The sequence below is a fragment of the Squalius cephalus genome (genome assembly GCF_949319135.1).
Source record: "Squalius cephalus genome assembly, chromosome: 24".
NCBI lineage: Eukaryota > Metazoa > Chordata > Actinopteri > Cypriniformes > Leuciscidae > Squalius > Squalius cephalus.
In genome coordinates, this window is record NC_137145.1 from 8,536,230 (window position 1) to 8,557,276 (window position 21,047).

Consider the following 21,047-nt stretch of genomic DNA (forward strand, 5'->3'; position numbering starts at 1 on the left):
AGGTTGGAAAGTGATTTATTAATTTATTATTTTTTATCACATTTAACTACATTGAACACCTTTAAGGTGTCTATTTATTTGCCAGTTTGAGGAGTATTTACGTTATTGGTTACATTTCTTTTATTTTCTATTTAAAAAATGTATCATTATTTTTAAGTGGCACTCCAACTCCTCCATAATGTGTTTATTTAGCTGTTTTTTGGGTACAAAATTGTCCCCAGAAGTTTGCTAAATGTGACAAAACATCCCGTTTAGGGTGTTTTCAAAGAAAAAAAAGATTTTTAAATAAATGTTGTTGTTTTTGTTTTTTTTAATGTGTAGGGATCAGTTTCAAATAGTCTGTTGTAATTGTAATTTACTTGATATTAATAAAACAGCAGGTAACATATGTTCTCATTTAAATAGATGGATGTGTTTGAAATGCTGACTGTCTGCTTATGTGTATCTCAGAGGAGTTTGATAAGGAGACGGGGCAGATGCTCAGCGGCTTGGACAAGCTCCCTCCTGATCTAAAGGAGTATGTTGAGGGGGATAACAAGCTCTTTGAGAGGGAGATGGAGGAGTGGGACGCTCTACAGGCCCGCAAACTCCAGCAGGAGAAACTGGCTCTGGCCGCCGCTGCCGCCAGTGTGGCCGCCCAGCCCATGAGCACTGAACCCTGCCCTCCAGACAATACCGGTGAGCTGAGTCTGTGGACATACTGTCTGAGACAACCGTCTTTAACTCAAGGAAACTCATTCTCTGCTTCCTCAACAGCCCCTCAGCATGACCCAGAGTACATGGAGCAGCAGTCGCCCACCGGAGACTCCAAACACCTGCAGGAGGACACGCAGAGAGCCATCAGCAAAGCCGCAGCTGAGCATGATGAGAAGAGTCCAGAGGCCCTGCTCAACACAGTAAGACACACACAAACACACGATGAACCAGATCTGGCTCCTTCAGAACGTTCTGGAGACCAAAGGTTGTGTTTAGAAAATGCTCTTTTCTAGTTGGATGTAGGGCAAACATTCATGTCTACAAATGTGAAGTCATGGCAGTAGGTCTAAATTGTGTGGGTTTAGTTTTCAAGAAGGCCAAGTATGTGTTAGTTTTCATCTCATGCCATTTGTGCTTTTTTCACCTGTCTTATGAACATGTTGGACTTTGGGTATTTGGCTCTGATCGCTCAAATATCCAAAGAAAAGCTCTTGATCCATGTTGTGTTGCATTCACGCTTTGCTGAATGAATGTGATTCTTTCCATCTGAATGTGAAATTATTTTCTATGCTCAAGTACTTTCATATTTAAGTTTAATATGCAAATACAGCTAAGTGATTCATAAGATGTCTCGTTTCGAAGGCTGTGCCCTCCGAAGTTTGCGTGTTAAGCCACATATGTCAGCGCATGTCTCATTTCAGATAAATTAAGCATTAATAAAATTGATGAGGTGTAAATTACTGTAATTTCTTTCTTACTTTGGAATGTAATGGTTACTTTTCTGAATTGAGACAGCCCAAATGACACATGCAGCTTACAAATGCGACACCTGGAGGGCATTTGAAGTGAGACACACAGCCATAGTTTGATTATTGCTTCTATTGTTCTCCTCAGTGTTAAGTTTCTTTGGATAAAACTACTAAAAGATTAAATGATTTCCCTGAACAAGCAAAACTGTTTGGGGCAGAGCTGTTTGTTTGCTCAGCCAATCACAAACATTATCTCAATTCAGTTTGGTGACACTAGTGGCTAAGTGTGCTGCACACGTCCTGAAAAGTGAAGCCAAATCATTTAATTCTCCCCCTGGTGGTTGGCTGCAGTATAGGTCATAAACCCCACCCTCTCCATGTATTTGAAAGGGATGTGAGCCAAACTAAAATATCCAATTACACTTCAAATTTTTGCCCAAAGATGTTTTCTGTCATTTTGAGTATTTCTAATTGGCAAGGGCTGTTTTGGGGATATTTTGGCTTCATTTTTCTACAGTGAAAGGAAGTGGGGACGTGTTGTCCATCTTTTTTTTACAGTCTATGGTAGTGGCGTAGAAACGTCACACTTTAGCTTTAAAGTGACAAGTCTTGATTCAGACCAGGGCAGTTTGTATCAATCATGTTCTCATTTATATATTTAAACTCACTTTGTAGCAAGAAAGATTCGATTAGTTTACTCACAAGTACATGCTTTCTCAGTTCTTCTGGCCCACATTCTTTTGCGGCGAGCTACTTTTTTCCTCTCTCTGTCTCTCTTTGTCTCAGTCATCTCATCCCGACAGCGAGGTGACCTCTGACCCCTGCCCTCCCCCTGACCCTGAGCAGGACGACTCCGCCTCCTCTCCGCCCGCGCCTCAGCGGGTGGTGGAGGTGGCCATTCCTAATGTAGGAACCTTCGTCATTCAGTCGAAAGAGGGAGGTTATGATGATGAGGTAGAGTTCTTGGAGGCATTTGGTCATGAGAGTGCTGCCCAAAAAATCCCAGCATCCCTTTCACAACCTGCTCTGGCTTGCCAAACCCATTTCAGATTAGTATTATTTGCAATTTACTCCCACAGGACTCCCAAACAACTAATGTTGCCCCCTTTAAAATGTTACAGAATAGAATATCCTTCCATTTTGCCTGAATTTTTTTTTTTTTTTTTTTTTTTCGTGAAGCATGTAGCATAAGCTTCAGATAATTGTGCTGTTTATTTGTATTTAAATAGTTAGTTCACCCAAAAATGAAAATTCTGTCAGTAATTACTCATCCTCATGTTGTTCCAACCCCTTAAGACTTTCGTTCATCTTCGGAACACAAATTAAGATATTTTTGATGAAATCTGAGAGCTGGCTCACTCCTTCATAGGCTTATAGGTAATCGATATCTGCCAGCCCAGAAAAGTTAGTAAAGACATCGTTAAAATAGTCCAAGTGACTACAGTGGCTCAACCTAACTTTTCTGGGCTGGCAGATATCAATTACCTAGAAGCCTATGAAGGAGTGAGCCAAAAATATCTTAATTTGTGTTCCGAAGATGAACGAAAGTCTTACGGGGTTTGAACAACATGACGGTGAGTAATTACTGACAGAATTTTCATTTTTGGGTGAACTAACCCTTCAACATCTACACTGCTCACTATGGCGTTCATAACTGATTTAAAGAAGCAAAAGACACATTAACCTGCATGAAGATCCTGTTTTGAATGTTTAATCATCCAAAAATGCTGTGGGCATGATATCGAATTAGCTTTTCTGTACTAAGTTAATTCATTTACTTCAATGGGTTGACTTGAGTTCATTCGCTGGTGGCTGAGCTGTGTTGTGATTGGCATGCGGATTGCCCAATGAAAGTTTTGGAGGCGTGGCCGGTGTAGTAATAACCTTCCCTCCTTGGGCAGGCGATGATGACCCCAAACATGCAGGGTATCATAATGGCCATTGGCAAATCCAGGAGTGTTTATGACAAGTGTGGGCCTGAAGCAGCGTTCTTCAAGGTACACGACCTGCTGCATGCCACACCCCTTGTGCATCTCATTAGCTCTGACCACTCCCCCTCTCCCTGAGCATCTCATTATTATCTCTGTGAGCTGCCTTTTTACACTGCAGGCTTTGTAAAAACCCTCTACATCCTGTTTTAATATGCAAATGAGATTCTTTATATCACTCATCCACTGTAGATAGAGAAGTGTGTGTAGGTTTGCTGTCGGTGATGCTGACACACAAGATTGGATCAACACAAGCCTTCAGTACTTTGGTATCGATACTGATGAAATGACACTAGTGCTGTCAATGTATAATTCCATGTCAATTATTTGTAATTAATTTATTTTATCTAGGTGATAGGCATAAGTAGAAAACAAAATAGTAATTTGTAAGAATTTGTTTTTGTTGGGTTCGGCAATTAATTTGTAATCAATAATTATATTAAAACATTTTATGTAATAATAATTATTTATACTAAATCATTTTATATATTTACTAAATATTTATGTTTTTATTTATATTATTTAAAGGGGCTATATGTAGAGTTATTAGTGACACCCGGTGGCTGTTTAGTGAACTGCAGTAAATGTCACATCCTTTTGAATCTCCCGGCAAAAACATCTAAAGTCTTTCATATGAAAATCAGTCCTCACGTTTTCATAGACAACCTAGGAAGTCGGGGAAGGTCTCGTTTTATACGTTTTATTACAAGCTGTTCACACATTTGCAATAAAAAAAGTGATTGCTATATGAACATTTTTACATATAGCCCCTTTAATAATTCATATATTTGTTATAAGATTTATTAATTATTTTATAATAAATGTAGCAACTTCCATTACACTTACATTAGTTAAAAGCTAAATCTCATGTCATTGCATTATGCTTCATGTCATATTGTGCCATTCGGGTAAGCTACTGAAATTTCTAAATGATGATCCTGAGGTACTGCTGTACTTTTTTGCTGTCAGTTTACTGTAGAAATTTGAATTGAGTGCAATTGCTGCTGTGTGTTGGGAAGAGTTGTTTTACTGTCAGATCTCTATAGGCCTCTGTTGTTTTGTGTCTTCGCTGATGTCCATCTGTGTATTTTCACTCTGCACGCAGGCTGCTATTACCACAGTCACTATTTTTTTATCTTCTTGTCTAGATGGAAAGATTGAGTTATTTTCTTGCTCATTTTCATTTTTGTTTTGACACTTCTAAATAAACATGCACATCTATCTCTAACTCCCTTTTTATTTCTTTCCTGCTTTCTCTCTCGGCTTCTTTCTCTCTGTAACAGGCAATGAAAGTAGAGTACACTCGTTTACTGAGGTTCGCTCAGGAGGACACACCCCCTGAGAGGGACTACCGGCTACAACACGTCATTGTTTACTTCCTACACAACCAGGCGCCCAAGAAGATCCTGGAGAGAACTCTGCTGATGCAGTTCGCGGACAGAAACCTTGGCTTTGATGAGAGGTACAAGTTAAATGAACCATCTCTCTACAAACTGCAAAGAATATCTTTCAAATTCAAGCAAGTGCAAAATAAAATGACTTGGTTTGATTGCTTAATTTAACACAATAGCTAGGTAACTCAAGAGAAGTTTATTTTATTTTTTAAGATTTTTTAAGTCCTTGCTTGATTCCACATAGTTATACTCAGCTCTAAAATATCTTTATAAAATGTGTTTAAAAATACAGAAATCATTTACAACTTTACAAAAGACGTGGAAAATAGACAAAGACATTGAACCGAATAAAAAAAGTGCAGCAAAAATTCATACTTTTTTTTCCTAAATGCTTTTGCTGTCACTGTTTCTAACAGGCTTGGCTCTGAAATGCCCTTTGATTTCACTTTTGTACGGCGATTGTATTCTACAGTTAGTTGAGCATCACATCACAAAGGCGAGCGTTAGCCACACACAATGCAGTTGCTTGACAGAACCGCCTCACTGATAACTGATTGAGTTTAGAAGACGGGAACCCTATTCCAAAGGCCAGTTCCATTTCAAGCCTCCCAGACTGACACAGAGAGTGATTATCAGCTTGTCACAGCAGTCGCTGCCGTTTCTGATCATTGTGTTGTCAAACAGCTTCCTGTCTGCGCCACCCAAAGGCTTTTGTCTCGTTACACAGTCTCGTGTGTCTCCAGAGCAGACTGCACGCTCCGATGAGGAACGTGATCCATATTCATAAGCAAATTGATTTCTTTCTCCTCTATTTTGAGCGAGGTAATTAGATTGATGTGAGCCTGGCCCCAGATGCGACGCTATCTTTCCATTTTGTTTTGGGTAATAAAGTATGATTCATGGGCAGAGGACGCAGCTCGTTCCTGAGAGCATCTCATGAGTCACGCCTGAGCTCTAACGCGGCGGCCCTGTTCTTCCCTGCAGGTGTAAGAGCATCATGAAGGTGGCACGTGCTAAACTGGAACTCATTAAGCCTGACGAGGTGAACATGGAGGAATACGAGGTGAGCGAAATGTTTCTTAATCAGGGTTGGGCTCTGTTCGGAATTTAATTGTGAATGCTAAGTCAGTTTCTGGCTTAAATTAATTGACAATTCTGCATCTTGTTTACAACCTCAGTTCAATTTATGTACAAATGTTTTGTCGCAAAACTTGTTGGACTAATGACTCTTTTAAGTCTTTTGTGTGACTGTTGAATTTCTTAAAAATTGCAATTTAGTGAATTCATCTTTAAAATTCCAGTGCAGCTTTCTGTGGGGTATAGCTAATTATTTTGTCATATATATATATATATATATATATATATATATATGTGTGTGTGTGTGTATATACACATACATACACATGCGTACACATACATGCATACATAATTACATACACACACACACACACACATGCATACATAAATGCATACACATACATAATATTAATATATATATATATGAGAATAGATTTTCTAAAATGACTTGACAGATTTGGACAAATAATGGGATATTGAGGAGAAGTAAAAAGTTTGCATGTTTTGCTACTTTTCAACTGTACTTTTTCTTTTTAAAATAATGTTATTTATGCCCATTTTGTGGACACAGATGTGGCATCAGGATTACAGGAATTTCCGTGAGACGACAGTGTTCCTGTTGATCGGCCTAGAATTATTCCTGAAGAAAAGGTGATGCTTTAGTCATTAATTTTTTTATTTTTCTCTTAATGTACATTGTCTATGAAAACAATTGAAACGAAGCAGAAAAGGGCCCTTTCCAGAGCCCTTTTTTTATAATATCTCCACTAGATGGCAGCATATTCTGTTTTATTAACTTTAGCTTGCCACAAAAACAGTAATTGCTTCAAGAAACATTTAGCATGTAACTGTTTAATTATTTATTTATTGCAAATATGTCATCTTATATATATATATATATATATATATATTTCAATTACAAATGAGTACTGTGAGGTATTAAGATTTTCTTTTCACTCTTTACTGCAGTTACTTGGAAGCGTTGATGTACCTGGTCTACGCCTATCAGTACAACAAAGAGCTCCTGGTGAAGGGCCCATACAGAGGCCATGATGAAGAACTGATTGCCCATTACCGCAGAGAGTGCCTGCTAGTGAGTGAATTAACCACCACCTCTTAACCCGCATCTATGACCAGATCAAATTGTGCCCCTAACAGCTCCAAAACGACTTTCAGATCAGTCTAAAACGCAGTGATGCACACGCTTTCCTGTAAACATTGTTTCTAACGCCAGTGACTGGAACAAGTCTGGTTAGCTTTTCAGTTTAGAGTGCATTGAGGGGAATGGTTTTGCATATGTGTGGTTTTGCAAACATTTTAAGTCCAAAATGCTGTTTTCATTTCCTGTCAAACTTTCGATTAGGGTAAAGTTTTTCATACTTAAGGTTCACTTAAGGTTTAAAATCTGAAAGTTGAGTCTTCTAGTTGTTGCTGTTGTAAATCAGCTGTAATAAAAGTTTGCTTTGACTTCCATTCTCCCCGTCTAGTACGGCTGTACCCGGTGACCTCCTGCAGGACCATTGTGCTCGTAATATAATCATCAGTCCTGGAATAGGAAGCATACTGCGCTCAGTGTGTAAACACATTAGCGGGAAGCACGTCGCTGTCCTTGTTTTACCTTTTGCGAGTGCTGCATAGGCCTTGACTTCATCTCAAGCTGTGCTGTTTGCATTTGCTCGCTTTAATTGGAAATATTGCTAACATTGACATAGCTAATGTACTGCGATTTAGTTTTAATTTTTTTTCTTCTTCGTATTCTAGCTAGTTGCTAATTCCAGAAGAATGGTGAAAGGGGTAGCCACCCCTTCTGAAGTTTAAGAGCGTTTAATTGCAGTGGCAAAGAACATCAGCTTTTTTCAACAGGATGTTCGTCAGGATGTTTTTGTCGAAGTGACAAAGGTTTGCGGACTGTGTATTGATTTTATTTTCTTGTCTTTTTTTTTTGTGTGTCTCGCAGAAGTTGAATGAGCACGCAGCCGCCCTGTTCGAGACAGGCGAGGAGACCGAGGTGAACACGGGTCTGAGCATCATGAACGAGCTGGTTGTGGCCTGTATTCCACTACTGCTGGTGGATGAGATGGAGGAGAAAGACATGGTGGCCGTGGAAGACATGAGGAACCGGTGGTGCTCATACTTGGGCCAGGAAATGGAGCGTAAGTCTTCAGGGTGGGATCGTTTGGAATCTCACGATTTCGACTAGATCCTTGGGGTCACGATCGAATCGTTTCTCGATTTTTATTCATATTTCGATTTAATATAGTAAAACTATTTAGTACAAAAAAAATTGTATTTTAATTTTTGCATAATAGCGTTCAATCAGAGTCTCAGTTTTTTTCTAACCTTACATTTAATCAATAAATTAAATTAGAGTAATAATACTTTATAGTGCTGCTGACAAATCAAATGAAACTAATCTTTGGCATAGAAGCTGTAATATTGAACATTTTAACATATGAACACATTTTAACACATATTTTGAATATTGAAATATGAGAATTAAAAAATGTATTTACACAGACTGTTTAATGCATCTCAGAGGTGGCATAAATTCATTTACACTGCAATTACAATTGCATAAATAATACTATAATATTTGTTTTAAAAAATAACATTTTGAATATAGAAAAAAAGGAAATAGTTTAAATATGATTCTAAAACCATCAGTAGGTGTTTGCAATTTCCTGTCTTAACGAGTCATTGAAACATTCAATTCATTCAGAAACGGCGCAAGTGATTTTCTTTATAAATGGGTCATTGAATCATTCACTCAAATAAATCGTCCAAAAACACGGATCCTTTCAGGAACAAAACCCAGTGTGTGGATCAGAGACGTGCAACGGTTCTGCTCTGGCTTTGTTTGGAATTATTTTCGGTGTCATTCTAACTGCATTCAAAACAGGTTCCATCACACAGTGAACACATTCACTCAAGGTGTGTTTTTGTTTGCTTTTTGCAAAGTCATGAGACGTGCGCTCTATAAACTGTCTGGATGCTGCACTGCAGAGGACTTTTGCTTTTTAACTAACTAACATTAACATAATCCATTTTTAAAAATTGAGAATTGACTTAAATCGGTATAAGGTGGAAAAGTGACTTCATAATATGAATGGATTTTTTTCCCCATACCCCTGGTAAGTCCACCTTACAGATACTTTATGAGCTTTTTATGTGCCACACACACTCAAACTTGTGTCCTTTTCATCACCAGCTAATCTGCAGGAGAAGCTCACCGACTTCCTGCCCAAGCTGCTCGACTGCTCGACCGAGATCAAAAGCTTTCACGAGCCGCCCAAACTCCCAGCATACTCCACGCTGGAGCTGTGCGAGCGTTACGGCCGGGTCATGACGTCGCTCACCCTGAGTCGGACCCCTGCAGACGGCAGATGAGCTGCGCAGACTTCACTAACACATGCCTTCCTTAAAGCAGGGCTTTCCCAAACCTACCCAATTTTCCTTTCTCTTTTGCTGCTAGAGATTTTAACTTTATCCTTATTGGTATTATTAATATTATTTTTGAGGATTCTGTTATATTTTAAAGCTAATGCAACAGTAAGAACGGTGTGAAACTAAGCAGAGACAGTATAGTTCACCTAAAAATAAGTTTGGGCATCATTTACTCGCTTTACGTGGTTCAAAACCCGTATGAAAAGGAGAGCAGAGCATTCAAGCTGCTGCAAGTGGATGGGGACCAGAGACACCACCGTGGTCACCATTTATGTTAATTATATTGAAAAGAAGAAAGTCATACGAGTTCTGAGTGACATGCAGGTGAAGATTTCTTATTTATTTTTGAGTGAACTATTTTTTCAAAGTGAAGAGTGGTGTCATAGTGGTGCTTTAGACGTTGGCGCATGCAGCTTTAGCTTTGTGAAACGAGGTTGAGGATTCATTTCAATATTTAGTTTTATTTAGTTTTATTCCCCCTTCCCCTCATTTAACATAAGAACAACCTGCCACACCGCCCTCAGTTTGTTACAGTGTTACTGCATTGTTTTGTTTTGTTTTGATTTTCTAAGGACAGTAAGACAAAAAGCTGGAGGTTCTCAGATGGGTCTGTGCACCTGACAACTGGGACTTTAACTCAAGTTTTAAGTGCTGTGGTTGGAAGCCATGGGACATACTGTGGCTTGTTAATACATTGAGAGAATAAAGTTTTATTTATGGCTCTTTTAAGCCAAATACATATTTTTTTAAATGTTCCTAATCTTTATTGAACTTCGCATTGAATGAAACTGTGCTGTGCTACTTTGGGTATCTCAAAGAGAACAGAGTATGTTTTCCGCATGGACTCGGATAGATTTGTCTGCACCTGAATCCTTTTTAGACTCTTCCTGAGTTTCTTAGATACAGAAAAAGCCAGGTATTGAGTAAAAAGGCACAAACACTATTGCTCTCCCAAAGAAAACTGATGAGAACACAGTCCTATACTGAAGTACACAGTACTATACTATACTACAGTCCATATTATAATGTGCAGATTGAACATGCTTTGTTGCATTTTTTTCAAGATAGCTTTAAAGGGGTTTTGATGCCAAGCATCAACTAGAATTAAAAGTTTAGCATTCAGACAGGTGGAAAACTCCTGGATGGATGCACTCAGCCTTACCATTGTACATACTTACACCTTTATGTTTGTGTCAAAGAGTGTGATTTTCTTTTTCTTTTCTTTTTTTTTTTGATCAGAGCAGCTTGTTCAGTGCATATGACTTTAAAGGCTTAAACAAAGCTGACACAAATAAACAAACCAAAACTCACTGTAAATGCATGATTCTCTCTGATTTAATGTACTGATCCACAAGTGAGCAATTTGGGGAGGGGCGTATGACACGACCACGCCTGGAAGTTTGTAAATACCCATTCTATTTGTGCTGTAAATGCCTGTTTTATGCCATTTTTGTCTTTTCATAGCTATTATTCATCTTATTCTGGATGACATGGTACAATACATTTGCACAAAATGGGTAAAATTCTGAGAAGCCATTACAATCTGAAAGCAAGAAAAGGGTTTCTAGGAAATGTTTTAATGTATTAGGGTGTTTTCACACTTGGTTCGATTGCCTGGTCCGAATTCGAGTTCGATTGCTCCCCCCTTTCTGCCAGAACTGTGCACTCAGTGACCCACTTTAGAAATAAGGTCACTGATGGAGAGATCCAGCAGAGCCGTCCTTTATCACGAGACTAGCCAAAGACCTGCTTGCTAAACAGAAAGGAACGAACTGACCAAAGGCTCTAAATACGATTTCTTCTAATATGTGGATTGACAGCATACTCTATCACCCAAATCCAGCCTTAAAAGCCTGATTACTGCATGAAGGTAAGACCAAATATGTGTTAAGATCAAGTTGCATTCATTTTGTATTAGTAAAATTGAAATTTGGCGATGCTTTTTATATTATTTATGGGAAAACTAAACAAAAATAATAAAAAGTAATAATTCATAAATTCTGGTTTCGATAAACTCCTTCAGGGAGAATATTAAGCGCTCATTTAATTTCGTGATAAAGACTTTTTGTGTTGGAGACGTTGCGCGCGTGACGTCAATTTGGCGCGAATCGGCCCTCGGGGCATGTGAGGGAAACCGCAATTGAGCTCGCGCCAGTCTACATTTTCATATTTTACGACGTTTGTTGTTTTGTAATATTTAAGGCAAGTGAAGAACTGTTCTGCCCTGACATGCACACGAATTATACAAGTAGGTAATGAGTGACATCTGTCGTTTGTTAACATCACATCCAACTAAACAACCCTGAAATATGAAATACTCAACTGAATCAATCAAATCATTTAAAGTCCAGGCGTTCATAAATATGAATATATATCACAAATAAATGTTAAATAATTGTCATTCGTTGTTTATAGACATCAATTTGAAGTGTTTGCTGCTTTTATAGAATGACACTTGACTCATTAATCGGCCAAATGTTGGTTTGTAAGTTAGTTATTGATAAACTTATAATTTTTTTTTGTACAATAACTTACTACTAACAGGGTTGATTGGATTAATTTGAAGAACGAGATTAGTCATCATATAACTAAAACCTAGACATGAGACTATGTGAATGTTAATTAATTGTGAAGCATTATGTAATGTAATCATGTTTATTAATATCATTCATTAATGTTTAGTGAAAGTGTTACCCTATTCTTTTTTTTTCCTGGACAGCAACCATACAAAATGTATAAATGTATGCTTATTTTTCCCCTGTATAACTTTTTGCAGTTTAGCTTAATTTCATTTTAGGAATGGATTAATCCAGGGCCATAACCACCATCCTCATTCCCCCAGCATCCATAATAGTGGTCGACCAATATGGGTTCATAGTTGATTCTTCAATTATTACATTTGTTCACTCCTTATCCTGAATATGTGCATTCAACCTAGGATTAGTCTTCAAAATGAATTTCCTGCAGAGCTGGTTTACTGAGACCATGTTAATCTGTGAAGGGATTTATCTGCTTATGTCTCATTATCTAACCACGTCCAGACAACCGGAACTGTTGCTTACTTTGTAATTGAGTTTTTGCCCCCCTCGTCTTTCTTCCTCTCTTCAATGAATCATTGCTTTCTGATGCCTTCGGGGGCTTTTTTTATTAGTTTGTCTTCAAAAGGTCAGGCGGTGTATCTGTTAAACATGACTTGTCCCAACTGTTGACTGTCACACTCCGCTGATAACAGCCTGCCCGTTTCCATGGTGATATTTCATTGTCTGACTGTCTAGACACCCGGTGACACCTGACACGTCGAGCCCGGGGGTCGCGGTTGGCCGTGCGAGTCAAAAATCGAAGACTCAGCTGCCCTCTGCGTCTGTTGTAGGTCCACAGAGACATTAGCAAATAGCCCACATCGCAAAATGCAGGGGCCTGTTTAAATCACTGCTTCTTTTAATAATGTAAGGCCATTTGTCATCATTTTACATTTTATTTTTACTTTGTTTTAATAATTTTGTACTTTTGTCATTTTTATTAGTTTTTTATGAAATTTCTGTATAGCTTTAATTCATTTTTAGTGCGGTTTTAGTCATTGTAGTTTTTCATCTTAAATCCAAGGCAGCATTTTGAATTTTAAGTTTTTAATCTAATATGCATATTTTATTTCAGCTTAAAGGGATAGTTCACCCAAATGTGTCATTAATTACTCGCCCTCATATCGTTCCAAACTTGTAAGACTTTCGTTCATTTGGCATTTTTCGTTCAGAACACAAATGAAGATCTTTTAGATTAAATCTGAGAGCTTTCTGTCCATCCATTGACAGCTATACAACTACCAGTTTGACACTTCAAGAAGTTCATAAAGAGATCGTAAAACTAATCCATATGAATTGAGCAGTTTAGTCCAGATTTTCTGAAGAGACTCGATCGCTTTATGTGATGAAAATATTTAATTTAGGCTTTTATTCACATATAAACATTGATCCGCGAACATAAACAGAAGCTCAAACGAACCTCATTGGTTCTTGCTGAAGCTCAAACGTGCTGCGTGACACAAGAATGAACCTCATTGGTTCTCGCACGTCAATCGAACATGCTTGAGCTTCTGTTTACCACAACTGATGTGTGAGTTGATGAATGTTAAATATGTAAATAAATCTCTTTATCATATAAAGCGATCGAGTCTCTTCAGAAAATTTGGACTAATCTGCTCAATTCATATGGATTAGTTTTACGATCTCTTTATGAACTTTTTGAAGCGTCAAAGTGGTAGTTGCATAGCTGTCAATGGAGGGACAGAAAGCGCTCAGATTTAATCTAAAAGATCTTCATTTGTGTTCCGAAGATGAATGAAAGTCTTACAGGTTTGGAACAACATGAGGACGAGTAATTAATGACAGAAGTTTCATTTTTGGGTGAACTATGCCTTAAATTTTAGTTTCTGAAAATTATTTTAATTAAATTTCGTTTTATTATAACTACACTGACCCTGGCCTGTATATTGTTATTTTTTTTCTATAGAACACAAAAGGAACATTTCTGTACAACAACAGTTAGTTTACATCTTTCACGTCCCAAAAAGGACAAAAAGTCTGTAGTCATGCAATAGCTTTGTGTGACAAACAAATTCATTATTCACTGAAAATCTTGCTCCCTGCTGCAGCTCTCAAATCAATGATGTTTGATGACCAACTTGCTCCAATTTGACATTTTCATTTGTTCATCATACAGAGCTATCATAAGACTTTGAATTGAAGGTGCACAAATACTTATGATATTTTTATAGTGCTTGGTGATGTTTTTGGTCCTTTTTTGAGCTGGTCATTATAAACTGTTGTTGTATGGCAAGAGCTGCATAAAAAATGTCTAAAAACAGCATATGGGTTTGGAGCAGAGGTGTAAAAACCATACTAGAGTAAGTACAGATACCTTACAGCAAGTGACTCCATTACAAGTTACAAGTCACCAATTCCATTATGACTTGAGTAAAAGTCTTTGAATCTGATTTTAACAGTACTTATTCATACAGAATGAAAGCTCACAGTCCTCAACACCTGAGAGACATGCCAGTGAAAAACAAGAAACAGTTGATTTGTGAGGAGAGCAATCATATTTATTTTCTAAAATAAAATTGCCATAAATCAAGGTCGACACAACAGCTTCTTATACACTCAAATCTCAGTTAAGCTCAAAAGGGAATAAGTAAACCAATATCCTTCAAAAAGGTCACGTTAAGTTTGTTGACAAGTTTGAGTGAGTAAGGGCAAAATGCACAAAATATAGTATCTTCAGTGCCCTGTAGATGGCGATATCACTTATTTTGTAGTAGAAATAAACTGCTGCAGAAAAAGTTAGATGCCTAGTTCCAGTCATAGATATCATATAATAAAGGCTAGATGTCTCGTGCGCTGCTGGCCAATGGAGGTCGACGTCCGCACGTGGCGGCCATCTTGCTCACTCGTAACATTGTGTTTTAATGCTGCATGTACTTTTTAACCATAACCATAACTTGCTCAATTTACTACCGATTTTCAAACTGTTTGGTTTGTTATAAACGTCAGAGATGTAGTTATGACACTGCATATTTAGAATTATAAATGATAGAATTACTGAATTATAGCCACGTTAATAACGTTTGTAAGAAACCAAACCGTTTGTAAATCCGTCAAGATTTCAGCGAGATAAGAGTATTTGTGTTCGTGCTGATCACTCACCTTACTGTACATCAGGTACCACAGAGCCCGCCAGAAAGCCTGCCTGTGACAAGATGGCCGCCGGTGATGCCGTTCGAGACTCCGCCGTAAGACATCTAGCCTTATATGGATATCTATGGTTCCAGTGACAAAAAGACAATAGGATTTTTTTTTCTTCTGTTTTTTGGATGATTGCAGTAAAAAAAGCTCTGATCAACAAAAGTGTATAATACTTATACTTTATACAATAAGTGTAAAGTTTTGTTCATGAAGGTAATCTTCATTTTGAATTTTGAAGCCTAAATACAATTGTCAAAATAAAGCTAAATTTAGGCTGTAAATCAGGGGTGTCAAACTCAGTTCCTGGAGGGCCACAGCCCTGCAGAGTTTAGCTTCAACCCTAATTAAACACACCTGATCAGGTAATCAAGTCCTTCAGGCTTATTTGAAAACTGCAGGTGTGTGTGTGTTGAAGCAGGGTTGGAACAAAACTCTGTAGGGCTGTGGCCCTCCAGGAACTGAGTTTGACACCTGTGCTGTAAATTAAAGGGTCATGAAACCCCCTGTTTCAGGATCAGTTAGTTTTCACCATACAGTACATATCCTGTGACAGCTATAATTTAATGGATAAATAAATAGCCATTCGCATTTGTTCTCTGCTTCAAAAATATATGTGAACATGCTGTTTTATCTTTGATAACTTTTGAGAGTTATTTTGCTGCGGTATAGATGCCGTTTGATCGGTTAAAGTGCCGTAAAGAACGGTTACACTCAGTGTGGATGAATCGCGTTTGTGTCGAAAACTCTGCAACTATTAAAGAGAACTTATGCGACGTAGAACCTCTTACAAGGCAAAAACAAACACTCGTTTTTTATCCATTAATGCATCTCTCACTTACTGTATGCAATCTCACAGTTTGAAGCGACTGTCATAGGAAGTCAATGCGTGCTGTCATGAATAATTAAGAAAGGTGTCTTCTCAAAGAACACGGACACGCAGTCTCATGAGTTAATGAGACACATATGAGTCATTGCCAAACTATAGTGCGAGAAAACGTCACATCCTGTGATGTTGACACGAAGACGAATTTAAACGTGGAAGTTGAAAATAGCGCAAAACTGTTTAAAATGAACTAGTTTTCTCCTACAATCAAAACTAACGGTTGGTAATGGTAACATTGACTTCTATGATGTTCATCACACATACAGTGAGGAAAATAATTATTTGAACACCCTGCTATTTTGCAAGTTCTCCCACTTAGAAATCATGGAGGGGTCTGAAATTGTCATCGTAGGTGCATGTCCACTGTGAGAGACATAATCTACAAAAAAAAAATCCAGAAATCACAATGTATGATTTTTTAACTATTTATTTGTATGATACAGCTGCAAATAAGTATTTGAACACCTGAGAAAATCAATCTTAATATTTGGTACAGTAGCCTTTGTTTGCAATTACAGAGGTCAAACGTTTCCTGTAGTTTTTCACCAGGTTTGCACACACTGCAGGAGGGATTTTGGCCCACTCCTCCACACAGATCTTCTCTAGATCAGTCAGGTTTCTGGGCTGTCGCTGAGAAACACGGAGTTTGAGCTCCCTCCAAAGATTCTCTATTGGGTTTAGGTCTGGAGACTGGCTAGGCCACGCCAGAACCTTGATATGCTTCTTACAGAGCCACTCCTTGGTTATCCTGGCTGTGTGCTTCGGGTCATTGTCATGTTGGAAGACCCAGCCTCGACCCATCTTCAATGCTCTAACTGAGGGAAGGAGATTGTTCCCCAAAATCTCGCAATACATGGCCCCGGTCATCCTCTCCTTAATACAGTGCAGTCGCCCTGTCCCATGTGCAGAAAAACACCCCCAAAGCATGATGCTACCACCCCCATGCTTCACAGTAGGGATGGTGTTCTTGGGATGGTACTCATCATTCTTCTTCCTCCAAACACGTTTAGTGGAATTATGACCAAAAAGTTCTATTTTGGCACCCACCAAAAATTAAGGAGCACCACAACTACAAATTATATATTAACAAATTTTATTTCATCCTGTGGCCAAGATTTGAAATTTGGTCTTCTGGCTCTATATCATCTCACCCCGATGATATTGGCACATGATTTGTCATTTGACATAAATTTAGTGAAGGCAAGCTCTTCTTTGGCGATGGTGTATGCGGTGTTATATTCATAGACAGTATGGTTATATTTGACGTATCCTGCCGATTAAAAGCCTTAATAATTGAACCTGATTTGTTTGCCACACACCTGTCCCTGCATTTTTTGCTTGGCACTTGGCACTCTATTGCTATTAATATGCTGTATTAATCTTTGTTAATCTTAGTTAATAAAAATACAGCTGTTCATTGTTCATTAATGTTACTTCACAGTGCATTAACTATGTTAACAAATAAAAAAAAAATATTTCAATAATGTAGGCTAGTAGCCCAAATGTTGAAATTAACATTAACAATGGTTAACAAATTAACAAAGTGCAGTTTATTAATAGTACATGTTTAACTGTGTTAACTAGAATTTAATAAGTGGAACATTATTGTAAAGTGTTACCGATTTGTTATACACCGATTCAGACGTCTCGTGAGTGTGTTGGACAGATCAGTTGTTTTAACCATTCATTAAAGTTGAATCGGTTCAAATGAGTCATTAGTTCGCGAATCGGACGTGTCATTAGTAGACGTGTAGCATACGGCAAGCGTTGTGTGATTATCCCGGTAGTTTATTTTTTAGCACAATTCACACTCCACGGTAATTTAGGAGAAAAAAAAATCTCCGAATGCTCCATGTGAAACTTCGGTCTTCCGCCCTTTTTCTATCGTGTCAAATGATTTTGATTAATATGCGCGAGGGAGAGAGAGCAAGACAGCGCTCGAGTTGTTTGAAGACGTGAGAGTGCGCGCGCGCGGCCGGGGCTTTCTCTCGTCAAGCGCAGCAGTCACTCACGCACCGACAGAGAATGTCTGGCACCGATCAAAAGGCTTTGGCGGCCGCCAAAAAAAATCAATGCAGGAAAAACCCCGGGATAGAATGACGGTCCGGCCATTGTGTATCAGCGCACATAAGGTACACACTGTGAAGTAATTTGCAAACGTTTTTTAGAGAAATGAAAACAGGTCGCACCACAACCATTATTTACACTCGCACAAATGCTCCCAAATATATTTTTAGGTCGCACAGATTAAATTTCAGGAGCATATGCGACCAAAATGGTCGCAATTTCGAGCCTTGCTCCAACAGTGGACCTTTTTTCATCAAGCTGCTTGGCAATTTCCCTGTAGCCCTTTCCAGCCTTGTGGAGGTGTACAATTTTGTCTCTAGTGTCTTTGGACAGCTCTTTGGTCTTGGCCATGTTAGTAGTTGGATTCTTACTGATTGTATGGGGTGGACAGGTGTCTTTATGCAGCTAACGACCTCAAACAGGTGCATCTAATTTAGGATAATAAATGGAGTGGAGGTGGACATTTTAAAGGCAGACTAACAGGTCTTTGAGGGTCAGAATTCTAGCTGATAGACAGGTGTTCAAATACTCATTTGCAGCTGTATCATACAAATAAACAGTTAAAAAATCATGTATTGTGATTTCTGGATTTTTTTTTTTAGATTATGTCTCTCACAGTGGACATGCACCTACGATGACAATTTCAGACCCCTCCATGATTTCCAAGTGGGAGAACTTGCAAAATAGCAGGGTGTTCAAATACTTATTTTCCTCACTGTAACTCAGAAAATTTGGTTTAGGGTTTCACAACCCTATTACTACACCACATTTGCACGACTGCTAAACTTCTGACAGATCTTTTAATCTGTATTTAAAATCTACAAGTAGGGAAGTTTGAGTTAGAATACTTTGCAAGAATGTGAGTATAAACACAGCGAGGCTGTGAAAGTGGACTTGAGTTTTCCTGTTCGGCGTGGTGTTTATTGTCCCCGACAGCCTCTGTAGTCCCATTTAGCCACTTGTTAGTGGGATATTATTACTGATGTTTTTTTTATGTCATAGAATAAAACTTGAACATAACTTGAGCTTGTGTTCACCAAAGACTTTATTTCAAGCATTTAAAGTAAGCATGAAACGGAAGTTGCGATAGTTTTTTCTTCCCTATTGTGACGTATTGACGTGCAGTGGCTTCTCGAACAAGAAAAAAAAGTTTAGGACGGGACTTAATTTTGACAATTGGATCGTTGCATCGTTGTCATTTGCTATCGCTGCGATCTCATGTGAGTGACAGGTTGCCCCGCCCATACGCCAGTAAACACGTCATCAGAGAAGAGAAGGGCACATTAATTAAAAAAATAATAATGATGTTCTTAGATAAAGTTTTTATAATAAATATTGCAATATTCCATAAATAATAAGAATTGTTCATTTTGATTTCATGGGGACTTTAACCAAAAACCCTTTCAAAAATCTCATTGACTTCGGGACAGTGGAACGGGAAGTTCAGCAATGCTAACTCCTTTCTGGGTTTTAGTACTAATTCCTGCAACAATATATTTAATAATTATTTTATTTTTTTGTTTATCCCAAAAAAACAAAAACAAAAACATTTTTAGGGAAACTATATAATTAAAATAAGGCCTAAATGTTTTCGCTTGGCTCTTGGTCTTTAAACTTTAATTTTAATTGAATCAACTCATCTGGCTTTCTCAGCATGCCGTTTTGCAGCAGAAGTGCCAGTTTCATAAAGTACCCCCATTGTCTTAATTTGCTCTATTGCTGCTAATCTGGTGTTTTGTCATTAGAAATTCTGTTTAGGAAGAATTCTTAAGATTTGCTTAATGATCTCACTCTGAATCAGCATTAAAAAGAGAACCGAACAAATATGGCCGCTCTATTGTCTTTTTTTGTTTTTTGCTGCGCTGAGTCCCGTGTGATCGGCCGATTGTCGCAGCACGCAGTGTTTTTTTCTGGTACAGTCTGTTTCTTTTGGTATTATTTTATTTCAGACTGTCCAGAATGATCTTGTCTGACAAAATTCAGGACCATGAGTGGATACAGAGCGTAACCGGCTGCTAAAATATCCACGGTCCCTTGAGGCAGCCAGAGGCTGTTCTCTGAGAACCCGACAGAAGAGGACATTCTGTTCAAAGCTATTCATTGGAGATATTTTTTGTTCAAGAGTTTTTTTCCCTTCCTGAACTGAATATCAATCAACGGTCGCCTTTAGTGCGCTAAAGCTTGAGAAAAGAATCACGCCGCCACCAGAGAAAAAATAAAAGCAAATAAGAGCGAGAGCAAGAAAAATGAGGTGATATTGCCAGCCATCGTGTTTAATGATGCTTTCTCCGAACTGCTGGCGTCTGCGTGTCAGAGACCGTGATTTTACCGCAAACACTGCAGCCCAGCGGGGTGCGCGGTTAAAGCGAGACGGGTCGGGACGGGGCAGTCAGATTGAGAGAGTTAGGGGGGCTCGGGGTGGTTTTGGGACCCTCTCAAGGTGCCTCTTCCATGGAAACGCAGCTGGCTCAACAAGATTCCCATCAGTCGACAAATAAGATGCAAGCTGGGCTCTGTCTCCGCACAGGCCACACTGTTACCAGGAGCCGACAGCCAATCGCGGCACCCCAGTGGCCTCGTTTCGACAAACGGCTCTTTTCTGCGACCAATCACAGGTGAGTAGCATTGTGACATCACACGATAATGAATTAGATTCATCGTAAAGCTTTTCAAAGGCTGATTGGCTCTCCAAATGAGTGATTCTGCCTCGGGAATCAGAGCAGCATCGCTGATGGAAGGCCATCTCTCTTCACTATCTTTGTCCTGGTTACGGGATTGCACGGTTGGGGCCTTTTGATCGGTCCCCATGTTTCCCAGCTCAGCATTTGGTTTTATTGTGCATTAGTGCTGACCCTGACCAATCACTTTCAATCACCATAATTCTCTGATTACAGGAAATATGCCATGAGATGGATGAATAGCTCTTAGGTCATTTCAACCCTGGATGGGTTCCAGAGTTTCACTTACCTCTGACATGCCGTCAATCTCTCTTTTTGTCTCTCTCTCTTTTT

At 38.7% G+C, this 21,047-nt stretch overlaps 1 protein-coding gene across 10 annotated transcripts in view; it reads left to right on the plus strand.

Annotated features, from left to right (window-relative positions):
* usp25 (ubiquitin specific peptidase 25) overlaps nt 1-21,047 on the plus strand; it is an 86,807-nt gene that overhangs the window by 13,200 nt on the left and 52,560 nt on the right. For 8 of the 10 annotated variants that reach the window (XM_079861786.1, XM_079861789.1, XM_079861793.1 and 5 more), the window contains exons 17-26: nt 451-678; nt 757-896; nt 2,232-2,399; nt 3,347-3,442; nt 4,717-4,895; nt 5,812-5,890; nt 6,476-6,555; nt 6,874-6,997; nt 7,862-8,057; nt 9,113-11,218. In XM_079861786.1, coding sequence (XP_079717912.1) covers nt 451-678; nt 757-896; nt 2,232-2,399; nt 3,347-3,442; nt 4,717-4,895; nt 5,812-5,890; nt 6,476-6,555; nt 6,874-6,997; nt 7,862-8,057; nt 9,113-9,291 — 1,469 coding nt within the window. In that variant the 3' untranslated portion in view covers nt 9,292-11,218. Of the gene's footprint in view, nt 1-450; nt 679-756; nt 897-2,231; nt 2,400-3,346; nt 3,443-4,716; nt 4,896-5,811; nt 5,891-6,475; nt 6,556-6,873; nt 6,998-7,861; nt 8,058-9,112; nt 11,219-20,563; nt 20,652-21,047 lie in introns of all 10 variants that reach the window. The other 2 variants (XM_079861787.1, XM_079861785.1) reach the window with 2 other exon arrangements.